The 16,293-nt window shown below is 51.4% G+C and overlaps 1 protein-coding gene across 5 annotated transcripts in view; it reads right to left on the reverse strand.

Moving 5' to 3' along the window:
- Positions 1–78: 78 nt before the first annotated feature.
- Positions 79–16,293, reverse strand: part of Sh3pxd2a (SH3 and PX domains 2A) — a 217,898-nt gene continuing 201,683 nt past the window's right edge. For all 5 annotated transcript variants that reach the window (XM_058581285.1, XM_046450358.2, XM_046450354.2 and 2 more), the window contains 4 exons: positions 15,823–16,160; positions 14,759–14,808; positions 11,793–11,912; positions 79–9,616 (listed from right to left, as the gene is read on the reverse strand). In XM_058581285.1, coding sequence (XP_058437268.1) covers positions 7,643–9,616; positions 11,793–11,912; positions 14,759–14,808; positions 15,823–16,160 — 2,482 coding nt within the window. In that variant the 3' untranslated portion in view covers positions 79–7,642. The remainder of the gene's footprint in view (positions 9,617–11,792; positions 11,913–14,758; positions 14,809–15,822; positions 16,161–16,293) is intronic.

A 16,293-nucleotide genomic window follows, 5' to 3' on the forward strand; every position in this document is an offset into this window, starting at 1 on the left:
TGGAGTCTGTGCTGAGTCTGAGATAGAGGGACCTCTGCTATCCAGCTAAGTGAGGGAGAATTAGGTGATTGTGTACAGTTAAAAAGGTCAAAAAACTTTATTTAGTTTTTAGGGAAATACAAGATGCATGTAAACATAAACAAAATACAAAACAAAACAACCCAAATCTTACAGTCTAGAAGCATGCCAAGACAGCATTTCTGCAGACCGAAGAGTCCCGTCAAAGTGATAAAGGACACCTGGAAAGTGGCAGGCCAAGGGGCTGAGTCCCTTCCCCAAGGACACTGCATTTTTGTGATGAGATTAAAAAAAAACTTCACTATTAAAAATATCAGAAACATGGAGATAGTTTAGCACCACCATTGATCCTGGGATGATCTGCACTCACCCTGACGGCACTGCACTTACTGCCCTTCTCTCCAGCTTCTCTGCTGAGGCGGAAGAGGGAAAAACTCAGAGGAAGGGCTTCTCCCACTAAGAGCCCACTAAGGGCTGGGTGGGGTGAGTAGACACCACTAGGAGTTCCTTGCAATTCTGGAGCCCAGTGACACCCACCATTTCACTTCAGACCATGGCTCAGGGATGGCCACTCTGTTGTGCTGAGAAGTCACCTTCCTGTAGACCTGCCAGTACCTGGCAGGGATACCCATTCCCCATCTGGCATCCTGGATTTAAAGAAAACCTACTGCAGAGAACATCTGTAAATACAAGAATGGTGGATGTTTACCCTTCTTTGAAACAAACTCTAAGAACAGTGTGCCCTAGTTAGAAGCCACTAAAAAATGGAAGAGCACATATCCATGGGTGGGTGTGTATCTCCCCTGGTCTACTTCATACCAGGGAGGCAAACTCTGCAAATGGAACCACCCCCGGTGATCAACAGAGTGCCTTTGGGATAACTGGTATCAACAGAAAGATTGAGGCCACCTTCCTCCCAGGTGGAGTCCAGTTTGGGGATGGCAGATCCCTATTGCATGGCCTGTCATGGTCACTGTTCTGATTTGTAAAGTTTGAGACCGGCTCTGGAATAGGCAAAGGGTAGTGGACAGACAGATGGGAACCTGGGAAATGAACGTAACTCTCCTGGAAACAGCTTGCAGCACCCCTTCCCCACGAAGTAGATCAGTAACCATTCCCTGAGACCCAGCTTGTGACCCAGTGAATAGTAGTTTCCTTTGGCCAGCTTCTTCTATGGCTAGGTTCGAAGACTGTCCCACCTCCAGCTCTGACTGGACCCTTGCGTGTTGAATCATGAAGCTTCCTGTCTACCTGCTTTCTCTCTTCTTCCTGAAACACTCACCATCAACCTCTTCCTCATTTCTAATAAATAAAGACAAAAACAAACCTCCGAACCCTTTTTCAGCCCTCCTACACCTTCTTCTGTCTGGAAGATATCCTCTTTTGGAAGCTTCCTTCCCAGTGAAGGGATGGGAAGCCCCAGCCACCCCAAACGTGCACACACTCTTGCCAACGTGCCTCTCACTGGCTTCAACGTGCTCAATCAACCCTTTTGCTCTGAATCACTTTTCTCTCACACACACCTCTTGAGGCCCAGCCCATTGGCCAGGGTGGACCTGGGAGCAAGGCAGGGGCCTCCAGCACAGGGGACCCCACTCTCAAAGGCCACTCAGTTTTAGGACTGGGAAGGGAGAGGGTGCTGATTGTCAAGTGCAAACATGAGATTTAGATGGAACAGGGGAAGGAGGACTGCATGCTAATCCTGGCCTTACAGGTAGGTTGGGATCAAGGCCTTGGAAGGTAAAACTCTTGACCCAGTCTATAAGCACCATCCTGTGCCTTGTGGCCTGGGGATTCCAGGCATGTAGGACAAAGCTGGAGAGAAGTTAAAACTTGGGGCTATTTCCCCTAAGGCTGTAAGTTACTGACCCTGTCCTCTTACTGGCTCTGATCATGGAGCTTGAGAAGCACAGAGAAATATGACACTGCCTCAGTGAGGAGATTTAGACAAAAAGCTCGGTCAGATCCAGGGGAGCCCTCCATGCTACTTTCCTGAAATATTCAGCCGGTGTCCGCATGCGCAGGTCTTACTGTGCACAGAGAATCAGTTCTCACCCCACCCACTCTGCCTGCCCTCAGAAATGAGAACCAAAGGGTCAGCAGTGCTTGTATCAGGGAATCTCAGACTGATGACTCATAGGGTGAGAGGTGGGAGCCTGTAAGGTGACTCTCATCTGCAGGTCGGTGACCTAATGGAACCACCTCAACACTTCCACACCCAGTGGTATCTCTTTTCCACATCTTCATTTGGAGCCTGGGAAGATGGCCTAGGCTGCTTCTGCTAGACCTGATAATGCCAGTGTGAAGTTTCCAACTAAATAATAATATTATTACAAAAAAAAAAAAAGACACATTGCACTCTCCAGACAAAAATTGTATGAATGACACACAGACTTGATGCCAGAAGCTGCGAGTCCCTTGGGACCTGCCCAATGCCAAGGACTTTTTCAGTGGAGACAGCTTGCCCGGTGGTTTTTTTTTTTTTTTTCTCTAACCCCATGTTATTAGTTCAAGCGGGAAATTACCAACACTCACATGCACACATGCATGCACACACGTGTGCACATACACTCAACTCACAACCCTCAAAAAAGTGAGGGAATAGTAATTTTTTAGTGATGTGGACAGTTCTCTTTCTAGAGAGCTCTGCATCAAGATTCTCAAAGATGATTGGCTATGTGGATGTGTCATTCCAAGGGAGACTCACACAGGGGCTTGAGTCCTACTCTGGGCACAGAGATCCATGTCTGTACAGAAATTCACCAAATATGGGGTTGGAGCAGCAAACGTACAGTACTGGAGGTGGAGGGGACAAACCAGCAAGGGCATGCCTGCTGCCCTGAGGGGCAGAGCTCCTGGTCTGGACCCCAGGAGACTTCCCAGCCTGCCACTTTCTCTATCAGCACCAAGAAAGGAGGCATCTGGCTTGGTGCCTGTTGTGGGGGCATCTGTCTGCAGAGACCTAAGTAGACCCCTCTGAGTCTTCTCCGAGAACTCCTGCAGACTGTCTGGGTGTGGAGCACAGGCAGGGCTTGCTGCTCAGGCTGAAGTCGCTGAGATGAATGGGCAGCTGGGCTCAGTGCCGGGCCCTGCTGCAGGTCTGCGGGAATTCCATCTCCCTGGGGTAGGCCTCGGTGCCCACACCCTCCAGATGGGTTTGGTTACATCTAGGTTTCCTGCCCATAAACTGAACTGAGGTTTCATAGTTTTAGAAAGATTCAGACATACATCAAAAGGATCACAGCCCAAACATCAGGAGACTGGGGGCAGGGGGAATGGGGTAGAGGGCTGCTGGGAGGCATTTTTAGGACAGGTCTCTCCGAGCAGCTGGCTGGAAACAATGGAAATGAAAACAAGGAACAGTTCCTGGATGTCCTCACTCTGCTCTGGAGACTGGGCCCAGGAGGTCAAGAGCCCCCAAGCCTCTTCCCTGAATCCCTTTCTTCTGGGTGGATGATACCCAATAGTAACAGGGGTTGCCCTCTGGTGGGGAACCCTACCAACTTGCCAGGGAAGCAGGAGAGGGAGAGGGCTAAAACATCAAACCCCAAAGCCCACCTGTCAGTTCCACAGTTCCGATTCCTCCCAGCAGTCCCCCTCCAACTTTCTGCAGACTAGACCATAGGGTCTTTCTCCACCATGCCAATAAGCCCTGGCATCCCTCTTGGTAATATTGCACTTTTCCTGTCTCTCAGATTGTTTTCATTTCAATTGAGAATGCAAAGTATTTGAAAGGGGTAGGGGAAGTGAGTAACCTTAAAGAAATAATATATTAGTTAAATACAAAAACAGGAAAAGTAGGGGCTATTTCATTTTTCCCCCTTAAAAACAAACTACCAAACCAAAATCTAAACTTAAATAGTTCTACGCCTACTCTGCAAGTACTAGTAATATGAAAATAACGTTTGATCGAAATTCCCTTGTCTTTTTTCCTTAAGATGATGAAAGTAGTAACATGCCTTACTGAGGAAAGCGATGGATACAAATGCCAGTAAAATATGCTGCTCTAACATCTGAAAGTGATTACAACGATTCTATATAATGCCTTCGTCAAGATGGAGAAGAGAGGAAGAGAGAAATCTTTGGAGCCAGGCGGGGGTTGGACAGACTGAAGCCTGGCAGACAAAGCCAGCTGGGTGGAGGGGAACCCCAAGGCAGACCGCACACCTGCTGCTCAGGGGTGCCCCTTTCCAGCTTCCTCTTGAGCACAGAGGAGCCAGGCAACACGCCAGGCCTGCCGAGACAAAGAAGGACAAGGTGGGAGAGAGATGAAGACATATTTTTTTTCCCCTTGTAATAAAAGAAAAAGGTCTTTAAACTGAATAGAAAAACAAAGCACCAAAGGATGCAACTTCGGGCATTATATAAACCTCAATAATGACCGCAGAAGGGCTCATTATGGTTAAAGTTGCAGTATACAGCAATACAATGTCATTTCACATTTTCAATTGCAACTAATGGAAAACTAGGTTTGGACATTGCTGAGATTTCATTTTTCTTTCCTTTTAGTCCGATCTGGTTTTCCTCCTGGTGGGTCAGAACCCCAGGCCCCCTCCCTCCTCCGCTGCTGCTGGCAGTTTCCTCCAATGTCACAAAGCAGCTCAGTAGCTCTAGGGAAAGGCCCTCTTGCCCAGGGTAGGGCTAGGAGTCCAGGGGCACAAGGCTTGGCACCCCCTGGCCATATCTGAGAAGGACTGGCATGCACCCTTCTTACTTCAAGTATTAATATCCTTTGGGTTGCAGGGCTTCTGCTGTGCTGGGAGGCAGGGGCTGAAGGGGAGGGGTCAGGAGTGGGGTCTAGACGAGGGCGTGGCGATCCCTGTTCACTGCCCAAATCTACGTGATGTCACCAGGTGGCAGCATTTCCCACTTTTCCTGGATGCCTGAGCAACTCCCAGCCATCCTTGGGGCTGGATGTCACAATGTAAACATGACGACCACAGAATAAGCTATAATGGGGGCGGGAAAGACACAGGATTAATGCAGTGGGGAGTCTGCCATTAACTAGCTGTGTGATTTTGAGAAAGTCTCTTCCTGTCCTTAGGCTGCAGTAACAGGAAGGGATGGGATGGAGCGACCTCCAGGGTCCCTTCCAGCCCTGCTTTTTAATGACTCTCTGGCTTCAGGGCACTGGGAATCAAGGAGAGGGGGTCCTTGAGGGGCTGGGGGACTGGTGGGTGGTAGAGAGCCTGACGGGGCAGATGCACACGTGGGGCAGGGGAGGCAGGCTCTGGGGAGCACTGTGGTTGGTCCAGTCCAACTGAGATGCTCTGTACTTGGCAGCCACCATGTGCTGTGCTCCCTCCGGGCCTGGCCGGCGGTGTGCTAGTGATTCAACTGGCTCAGAGCGGACATCTGTGGAGCGAGGCCACGGGCCCTCCCCAGGAAGGCAGCTATGTGGAAGGTCCTTTAACCCGACAGACACTCTACTTTTAAATTTTATTTTAAATAATCATAAATTACTTTTTTTTCTTTTAATAAATATGTGCTGTTTAAAAATGAGAAAAGTATATACTGCATCTTTAAGTAATGCACTTTGCTCTCTGGGTTTCTTTCCATTCCACCTTAAAGTGCATTAATTAAAAAATAATGAACCACTTCTTTATCATTATTGTTCAAATAAGTAAAAATAATATTAATATGAAGACACTAATCCACTACCATTAGTACTGCAATCTAGCAGATTAACTCAACATCCTGCTCTATTTAATACTGTCCAGCAGAAGAAAATATCTAATTTTGATTTTAAACAAACTCGAGAACAAAACAAAAGGAAACAAAACAATCTCACCACGGCCCTCTGACAAAGAACGCGAGCAGTTGGCTACAGCTGCCAGGATCAGTGTGTGGTGAGGGCTCGGGGATCCCAGGCAAGGCCTCTGGGATCCTGGAGGGTGGGGGAGAGGGTGAAGGCCTGCTCGGGGGAGCAGGTGAGGGCAGGGCTTCCCTCCTCTGTAGGAAACAACAGCCCTTAGTCTGGTGATTCTGGCAGCTCATTCGGTGGCTGTGAAGCCTGGTCTGTCTGAAATCAAAGGCACGTGCGGAAATCCACTCCCAACATAGGGTGAGTCCTTGGAGAAGCTGGCTGGGCTTCTTTCTGGAGAGTCCCTCTGAGATATCAACAACGGAAAAACAACCCAAAGTTGACAGAAGACCTGCAGGAAATGTCACTCTCTTGCTTCTTTCTTCACTGGGGCACTGCCCCCGGGAAGACCAGACTGGCTCCAGGCACAGGGTCCTCCTTCTTCGCGAGCAACTGTGGCATTGCCAGTAGGCCAGAGGAGTGGCTGGTGGTGTCTGCTCCAGTCTGACCCAGGAGGCCCAGCTGGGGTCCCCTCCACCCAGGGTGGGGGCCACGGCTGCTTCTCCACAGTCTCTGTAAGGCTTTCGGCCCTGCCCCGGTGGGAGAACATACACAGAATGGCAGCCACCCAGCAGCCTGGGCGCTGCCTTCTCTCCAAAGGTCTGGCTCCTAACAACACCTTCCTCCCTCCTGGGGAGGGTTTTTGCCCCACCAAGGTTGGGCAGGAACCAGAAGGACAGTTTCTCTATTTTGCCAAGACTGAGACCTGGGCTTACCCAGCCCCAAATCCCTCTGGCAAGTGCCGCGCAGGCAAAGTCCACACAGTGGAAACCAAACGAAACGACGTGGCTTATGGAGGGGAGGATGGGAAGCCAAATACAAAACAAAACACCCCTCCACAGAGTACAACAGAAAAGCCCACCCTCCACCCCTTCTGTTCCCATGTGAGGCTGACCCCCCAGGGTGCCCAAACAACTCCTAAAATAAGACCCAACCAAAGGCCTGACATATAAACCCCAAGTCAACAAACCTCTCCCGAAACATGCAAAGGAACTGCTCGCCCAAAAATACCCCAAGTAGTCTGTGCTGACGACGGAGAGCCTGACGGCTTCCCCTACCCTCTCCAAACTCTAGCACTGTGTCCTCCATGGGGTACCCCAAGGAGGGCGGACTCTCTTCTCAAGGCCAGGGCAATGACAGCTAAGAAGGTAGTTCTTGCTGGCACCTGGGAACTGTGTTTTCTTTAACTCCCAGACACCGATAGTGGCCTGGCCCCGGGAGAGATGTGAGCTCATGAGACAACTCCAAGTCCCAGGGCCTGTGGGGTCTTCACATGCATCCAGCCATGGTGGGTGGTGGCAATCCCTGGGAAACAGCACAATCCACAAACATGGATAAGGACAATACAAGGGCTACCTCTGGTGGCAACATGGTAGCCACCAAAACAGCCCAATGGGCAGAATGCTGGAGGCCCCCCTATGACCACATCTTTTCCAGATTTGCAGCAAAGGCACAATTGGGGTTTCCCACATGGCCTGTCCCAAATGACATGTAGTCCATCAATGAAGTCACCAAGGTGCACACGTAGGTCCCAACTTTCTCATCTCTGGGTTCTAGGTCATTCCCTCCCCTATTCAATGTATCCTCCCTTCCAGGCAACAGCTGGGAGGCGGGCCATCTTTAAGGTCCCACATCTGCAGGGTTTAATGTTGTTCTTCCCCCACCCCCTCCCATTTTGTCCTTCCCCTTTGGTCTGCATGTCACTGCTCATCCAGTGGCGGGTACAGTGGCACAGAGGCTGGAGTGACTGCACAATCTCGGTTAGTTCTTTTTCTCCAGGTAGTTGGAGGGCACCCAGCCTTTGAAGGGCTTCACATCATCCAGGATCTGGCAGTACCACCAGCCATTGGGGTTCCTCTCCAGTACCTCCATGGACACCCCCTCCTGGAAGCCCGCGGTCTCCTCATCCCCCTCATAGTCTGCAATAGAGACGTACACATCTTTGAGGTTATTGTGGATGAACTGGGACCTCTCGATGGGCTTGGGGCGCACAGGGGACACAGGGATGCCATTGCGCTGTGTGGGCAGCAGGGGTGAGTCGGAGCCCTGGCTGGCGGCCCGCTCCGCCAGGCGACCCTTGGCCTCCGCGGCCGCTGGGCGTGCTGTGTTGAAGGAGGAGTTCCTGCGGACGCCTCGCAGGCTGTCGGTGGCTGTGAGTGACTCATTCCTCCGCAGGGCACAGGACAGGTTGTTGTCTTTGGGTGGTGGGGACACAAACACCGACTGGGGCCTGACTGCTACCTGTCGCACACCGTTTCTCATCTTCACCGCCACAGCACCTGATGTCTTGCCAAAGCCTCCCGGGGGCTTGGAGGGGATAGGCGGTGTGGCCCTCTTGCTCTGGTTGACGGTGTTGAGCGCTTGCACCCGCCTCTCGATCTTCTCCAGGCTGTCTGACTTGCCCTCATTCTGCCTGCTCTTTAGCACATCCTGCTCTTTGCCAGGGGTGTTAGTCTGCTCGTTCTCATCGGGCACCAAGTAGTGGGAAGGGGCCCAGCCCTCCAGCTCCCCAAACTTCACATACCACCAGCCACTCTCCTGCTTCTCCAGCACCTGCACCTCCACGCCGGCAGGGAAACTTATCTCCGAGTCCTGGACCTTCTGGTAGGCGCTACATGTCACGTAGGAGGTGGCTGGCCCTTCCCACTCCTTCTTGGGGGTACACGGGAGAGCAGTGGCCGGGAGGGTGATGATGTCGGCTGAGCCTCTCCTGGCCCCCTCACTGGGCCCCTCGGAGGCTGTATGTGGGGGCAGCTCTGAATCCTCACTCCTTGAGCCCTTGAGGCCCCCCCGGAGCTGGCCTGTGGGCCTCAGTTGGCGTCGTAAAGTGCTGATGTCCATCTTCTCTTGACTCTGTGACTCTGCCCGGTTCAGGAAGGGCTTAGGCCGGACAGATGGCTTGGCCCGGGCACAGGAGGTCAGCCCAGCCCTCATATCAGTGTCCTTCTTGGCCCCGACCTTGGGAGTACCACGGATGCCTGCGTCCGAGGCAGAGCGGGGCTTCAGGTCACCACTGTTCTTTGACAGGGAGGAGGAAGAGGAGGAAGAGGAGGAAGAGGAGGAGCAGGTGGTGTTGATGGTGATGGACGAGGAAAAGGAGGCCGAGGAGTGGTTTTTCCCCAGTTCAGCCTGGGCGTTCTTCTCTGCCTTGAGCTTTAGGAGCGATGATGACTTTGGGGAGCCCGACTTGGGCGAGTTTTTCCTGGCAAGGGACAGTGAGGAGCCACCTGGGGAGTCACTGTCCCCAGAGGAGCCTCTGGTGGATAGAGCGTCCTCTGCATATGGCCGGAAGCCCTCATTCTCATAGATGGTCTCCTCTTCCAGGGCCACATCTTCTGAAGACTCGCCCACCTTGAAGCGGGCCCGCTGCAGGGAGGAGGCAGGTGAGGGTCTACGGGGCTGGGCAGGCTTCCGGTCTCCTGAGCCTCTGTCCTCTGTGGGCTCCTCATTCAGCTCCGGCTCGGAGTCAAAGCCAAAGGCGGGGATGTCATACTCGGGCTCCTCGTACTTGAGCTTCAGTGGGGAATCCTGGCTCTCGTTGGCACCCACAGGACCCTCCTCGGTCTCCTTGGGCTTGCTGGGGGGTGCTGGCGGCGGGACTTTGGGCCGTGTCAATGTGCTCGTGCGGCGGCTCAGGTTGGGCTTCTTGCGCTTATCGATGTAGGACGCAGGGGCCCAGCCCTCCTTCTCACCGATCTGCACGTACCACCAGCCGCCCGAGTTCTTGTCGATGACCTGGGAGGAAGAGGTGGCAGGCCAGTGAGCTGAGAGGGTCTCTGGAACCTTGTGGTGTCCCAGATGAGGGGCCTCACACTGGGCTCCATCACCTCCGCTTTGCAGATGGGAAACTGAGCCCTTGAGAAAGTGGCCCAAGACCCACTGCAGTAAATGACAGATCAGAATTTAAACCATGCCTCTAACATCTCCTGGTTGAGGGGTTTCTACTGTCCCCTAACCTTCCAAGTCTGTATTGAGCTGGCCTCCTCTACAGAAAACTCCTCCACTTCCCCTAAACTATCACACTGTTCCCAGTCCCTACAAAGCCCAACTTGCCAAGGAACCAGATGTACAAAGAATCACCACCCTTCCACTACCCAGTCCTCCTCCCACCCCCAATATTCCTAGATCCTCCCTGGGAGGCCCTTGAAAAGGTGTCTCAGGGAAGTCATAGATGGATTGAAATGGGACATATAGGCCTAAGCCAGAGCCTCTTGGCAAAACATCTCCCCAGTGTCCCCTGACTACTGTCATTTCACTGTGGAATCCTACTGAAATTCCATGACCTGAGATTTCTTTGGGTTGAATGCCTTCCTGTAGAAAGGGTGAGGGGCTTTTATTCAATCATTTCCATGTTATTATAAACTAGTTCAAGGAGCTTCCTCCTTGACTTCTAAGATGGGCTAATGACCAGGAATGAGCTGCTGGTTGTGCTGGGGTTCATTTGAACTGGGGAATGTAAAGGGAAGATAAGTTGGGATTGTGGGACACTTGTGGAGGAAAAGGTCCCAAGGAAGACTTCTGGGGCTGGGGAGCATGAAAACACTGGCACCATGGAGTGGGGGGAAGGAAAGAAGAGAGGGAGAGTGGAGAACGACAATTGAGCTCTTTGGAGACCATGCCTCTGCAGCCCCACCAAACCTTCATTCTAAGTTTGTAGGCTTTTCTGGAAACCCTAGAACTAGAGAGAATGATTTCTCTTGAAAATAGTTCCAAGTTCCAGACACGTGGTTGAAAACATTCATGCTGGGGTGTCGGCTCTGCAGCCGGCAGAGGAAGCCCAGTGAATCTGACAGCTTCACACGTGTCTCTCGGATTTAACTGCATGGCCATACAAAGCTACTCCAGAGAAACGAACCAGTCACAATCTTCTCTGTCCCCTGGAACACCATGCTCAGCACCAATAAAACATGAAGTACAGTCGTTTTCCCTTAGCCAAGGTTTTGTGTTCCAAGGTTGCCATTATCTGTGGTCCATTAACTGGAAAATTCCAGAAATATACAATCCATAAGTTTTAAGTAACTTTTATTATGGTATATTGTTGTAATTGTTGTGTTTTATTAGTTGGTATTGTTGATCTCTTACTCTGCCTAATTTATATGTTCAACTTTATCATGACTGTGACTGTACAGGAAAAAACGGTATATGTTGGGTTTGATACTGTCCATGGTTGCAGCCATCCACTGGAGTCTTGTAAGGTTTCCCGTGTGAGTGTGTGTGTGTGTGTGTGTGTGTGTGTGTGTGTAGAATTGTTTAATGCTAGGAGGGCAGTTGTGGTGGGGGGGCACACATCAGGGTCTCGTACCCCTTTTAGAGACAATTACTTAAAAACCTGGGGGGAAAGAAGTAACTGTATCAAAGGCCAGAGGTCCTGTGGTGCAGATGTGGCCACACTGGGGCTTAAGTATGTTGTTACTGCACCGGCCTGGACCACAGGCTCCCAATAACAGCACTTCGCGATGTGGGTTCTGTGGGGTGCAGGCCCCTGCAGTGCTCCTGGGAGAGAAAGGCTGTGGGGACAAACAGCAGGCCCAGCAATACCACTATGATAGACTGGGTGTCACTCTATCCTAGGCTCTGAGAAGCCCTGCCACCATAAAAACAAAATGAGTTGGGTCTTATTTAACCCCTCTCCTCGGAGTTTGTGTGCTTATAGCAGCCCTTTGTTTTGAGGCACCCATTCTCAGCTCCCACCCACGCTCTGGCACCGTGAGTGCACACAGGTGGAGGCACACATCCGGGTTTCTAGTCCCTACTGTGGCCCTGACCAGCTTTAGGCAAGTGCTCTTCACTGTGGGGCATGTTTCTGTACCATCCCTTCTTGTCCCAGGAACCTTGCTAGCAAGACGTAAAATGGGAAATGCAGGCCTTGACCACAATGAGTGAAACCCTCGGCGTCGGGGCCAAGGCTCACCTCTGCCTTCTGTCCACCACGGAAGCTGATCCCGTCAGAGATGCACGATTGGAACTCGGCAATGGTGTAGTACTCCACCTCGACAGAAGGGGGCTCTGGTGGCTTCGGCAGCTGGAACCCCTAAAGTGGAAAGAGAACACTGAGCAAAATCCAGCTAACCAGGGAGGCGACAAGGCCAAGGACCGGTGCCCGTTCCAGCTGGGGGATGTGCGTGTGGCTGTTTGGGCCAGCTGGACAGCAGCTGGCCCCGCAGGCATCTGTCCTCGCTTGCAGGGCAGATCCCCAAGAGGCTGCGCTCCTGAGGAGATTCCAGCGGTACTTAGGGTTCACTTGAGACTGGTCTGAGCTGGCAGATGCTTACTCTTAATATTAGAGTTTCTATGCTTCCATCTCTGGAGGGCCAGTTTTCTGATGCCTCAACAGTTGGATCCCAAAATGAAAACGATAAAGCAGAGAAATTCTTATGACAAAATGCATGCACTGCCTCCCGGAGAGGAGCGCCTCCCTCCTGAGTTGAAAGGTGAGGGGCTGCAGGTGGGGTGCCTGGCAGCCAGGCGGGGCCTGGGAGCTCACCATCTCTAGGAGGCTGAGGTGGGAGTGCAAGGGGCAGTGGAGTTGGGGAGAAGTCTTCAGCTGCTCATCCTGACAGTGCCAAAAGTTTAGGGAAGCCCCGATTAGAACTCAGGACACTGTCTCCAAGGCAGATAGAACACACTGAGGTCCCAAGTGCCTTTTAGACCCCTGTACAGCAACATCTAAACTCCACAGTCAAGGATACTTTTTGGTTTTTTTTGCCCCAGCTCATGGTTCCAGGCTAACGTGGGCCTCATTTGTTCATTCTACTACCATTTGCTAGTGGCTCCCAGGTGCCAGAAGCTGATCTGAGATGCCGGGCATCCAACAGTAGCCCCAATGGACAACATGCCCTTGTGGATTCTAGCTTCAGTTAGCCTCCACTGATTAGAATGGGCTTTGGGTGTGTGTGACCTACTTCATACAGAAGGGGTTAAAGCAAACCAACTGGGAGCGGGGAGGAGGGAAGAGATGAGGAGGGGAAGCAGCTGTGCTGTAGCAGGAGGCAACTGTTTTCAGTCCTAGGGTAGATCCCCACCACCGCCTCCCTCACTCCCTCCCGCTTTTTTTGTGATTGGAAGACCTAGAAGACTGCTGGGCTCCAGTCCCAGTATTTTACCAGCTCTGTGTGAGGCCCTTGATGTCAACTCTCTGAGCTTCAGTTTCCTCATCTACAAAATGGAACTAATAACAGGGTCATTAAGAGACTTACTGAGATATGTAGATAACTTCTAGTCCAGCAAGGGACATAGGAAGAGCTCAAAGACCAAAGGTCAACACCCCTGAAACCCTCATGTCCTAATCCCAATCCTGTCAATCCAAACAGATCTGTTAGCCGAGTGCGGTGGAGCAAGCCTGTAATCCCAGCAGCTCGGGAGGCTAAAGCAGGAGGACTGTGAGTTCAAAGCCAGGCTCAGCAAAAGTGAGGCGTTAAGCAACTCCTTGAGACCCTGTCTCTAAATAAAATACAACATAGGGCTGGGGATGTGGCTCAGTGGCTAAGTGCTCCTGAATTCAGTACCAAATCAAAACCAAAACCAAACCAAAAATCAAAACAAAACAAAACAGAGCTGTCTTGGAGCACAGTGAATGAGGGTGGGAGGGAGCTGGTTTTCAGGGACTGGGTGTGAATCAGTCAACCCTCCTTGCCCAATGCCTGGCTCTGTGATCCTGTGCTTCCTGGCCAGGTGAGATTCAGAACCTACCTGGATGGTGGCCCTGTTTCAGCAACCCTGAATTTGGTGTGTGGAAGGAATCAGCCCATTCTCACACAAATTAAGTCTGCCTGAAAATAATTAGCTTGTGTTAAAAGAGATGGGAGGGAAGCAGAATCCATTGTTCAGTTGTAAGCCCATGGGGACAAGAAAGCCAATAGCTAGGGCAAGGAAGGAACAAAATCTTCCAAGCCCTATATGTACAGAGGTCTCCTCTTCCATGGACTGATGCTATCCCCTCTCTAAGGGCAGATGTCACTGATTACAGTGATTTGTTGCTAAGCCCAGGTATGACCTTAGCATCTTTCCCTGTACACCAGAAGATTCTATCCCATAGTCAAGTTGATATGGGAAATGGAAATTGCCTGCCAGCCCTATGCATCGCTTCTTATCCTTAGGATAGCCCTAAGAGATAGCTAGGGCTGTCCCTATCTTGTAAGGAAATTGAAGCCTGAGGAGGGTAAGTGACTTGCCTAGGGTCTCTGCATCAACATGTTGAAAGTAGAACACACAGCCATGCCTGGCAGGCTGAAGCTCCAATCTGCCCACAGCCCCGATGACAGTTCTTTGTTCCAGGACTCTCAGCTTGCCACCACCATTTGGGTCCCCCAAGACCTAGACCGACTGCACATCTACCTGCTTGAGATGCTGGTCACCAGGAAACCCTACCCATAAGAGCCCGGAACCCAGCAGTGGGGACACTCTATAAACTTTGGTGTGAGCCTGTCCTTGTAACTCCCCACTCACGGATCTGCCCTCTGCCCTCCCAGGCTCTGACATCCACCACATCCACCAGGCATTCCTGAGCAAGGCAAAGCTGAAAGTCTTCCAGGCAACATGGACAGCAGCCCCATTTCCAGCTCCTGGCAATGCCCTGGTTGGACATTGCTGCCGGCCAGTCTAAATGTTTATGTCTGCCAGTGCAGTGGCTGGGATGGATTTATTTAGCTGTGGAGCGCAGTGCATTTCCGATTATAAACTGTCCAGCCAGGCCCCCAGAAAGGCCGGGATCTACAGGCTTCCCTCCATGCCTCCAGCCCCCCAAAACTGGAAGCCCCAACAGAGCCCTGGAAAACCTTTAGGCAGTAGGCTCTGCAGCAAGACAGCCTCTTAATCAGAGCTGCTAGAGAACAGCCCCAGAAAAGGAACAAAAAGGGAGTAGAAATTCAGCACACATACCAAGCTGGATTCTCGGCGTGGTGGAGGTCTTGTCCTTAGATTTGGGGAGCCTAGAAGAAGAGACATGGCTTTAGTAATTCCATTCAGGCAATGCGCAACAGCATGTCTATTTTTTGCTCACTCTAAATCCTTAGAGGCTAGCACAGAGCTAGGCAAGAGGGGACACCTAATGACAACTTCCCAGCTGATGCCTAAAAGGTTTCATGCACAAGGGCCAAAAGAACCTAAGTCAGAGCTCAACTGAAAAAACAGTTTTCCTCCAGCAGCTGGGATTATAGGTGTGCACCACCATGCCCAGCTAAAAGAGATCCTTGGCATAAACTCTGTTGAAACCACTTTGTGGAGAGTGCTAAAGTCTCAGCTCATTCTTTCAGGTTTCTAGAAACTGGTGGAAGAGCTGGGTGTGCTAGTGCACACCTGTAATCCTGGAGACTCGGGAGGCTGGGGCAGGAGGATTGCAAGTTGCAGGCCAGCCTGAGCAATCCAGCAAGGTCCTGTCTCAAAATAAATAATAAAAAGGGCTAGGGATGTAGCTCAGTGGTTGCACACCCCTGGTTCCAACCCAGTACTGCAAAAAAAAAAAAAAAAAAGAAAATATACTGGTTTAAGTCCCAGGAAGATGTCCTACCATCTTTCACATCTCTCACTCCAAACAGAAGCCCTGCAGGTACTTGACAAAGCAGGGAACTGAGGGCTTTATTTTTAAATCATCTACACATCAACCACTAGGTTCTTAAAATCTTTATTATAGTGTGAAGAAACCACTTCTTTCTCTTGGACTACATTCCTCTGAAGAATGGCCGTTCCTGGTCTCTAGGAAAGGGGCAATGCTAATAGCCTGCACTCATGTGACTTACTTTCAGAGAGATGGCTGGGAGAGGCACAGCCACACACTCCCCTGCCTTCCCCACTGGTGATGAGAATGACCTGAGCTGACAGCATAAGGGCTCAGGATCCCTCAGTCTGTAGCTTAGGTCCCACTCTCTTTTCTGGCCTTCCTTGCACTCTCTGCCCCCACTATAAAGAGCTCTGTGGCAAGGACCTAAGGTCAGTGATGTGCTTACTGATCTGGGCCCTCTGAGGGGCAATCCTGGCCACAGCTGGAGAGCCCTGGGCCAGTTTGGAGACGGTCCTCTCGGGGACACCGAGGGCACTACCATTGGAAGCATTGCACAGGATGGGCAAGCTTATCTCCTTTTTGGCAATGGGGGCCTCAGAGCCTTCGCCTTCAGTTGGTGGAGTCTCCTTGTCCCCAGACGTCTTCTTGTTTAACAGGTTGCTGATCTCCATGATGTTCCCAATGATCTCCACGGGGCCCGCCAGATTCTTTTTCCGGGTTGGCAGGTCATCCTTGGCTTTCTTTAGGTAGGATGCTGGTGCCCAGCCCTCTTTGCCCAGGTATCTGTGGAGAGGAGTGGGCCACACCATCATTACATCTCTTTCAGGCTCAGGCCCTAGTATCCACCTGGCCTTGCCCAGCTGAGACTTTTCTACCATGCGTTGCTAGAGACTTGGTAATCCCACTGCTCCAAGAG

The sequence above is a fragment of the Marmota monax genome, unplaced genomic scaffold (assembly GCF_021218885.2).
Source record: "Marmota monax isolate L192 unplaced genomic scaffold, Marmota_monax_Labrador192_F-V1.1 WCK01_AAM20220418_F8-fsc00004, whole genome shotgun sequence".
In the NCBI taxonomy this organism is placed as follows: Eukaryota; Metazoa; Chordata; class Mammalia; order Rodentia; family Sciuridae; genus Marmota; species Marmota monax.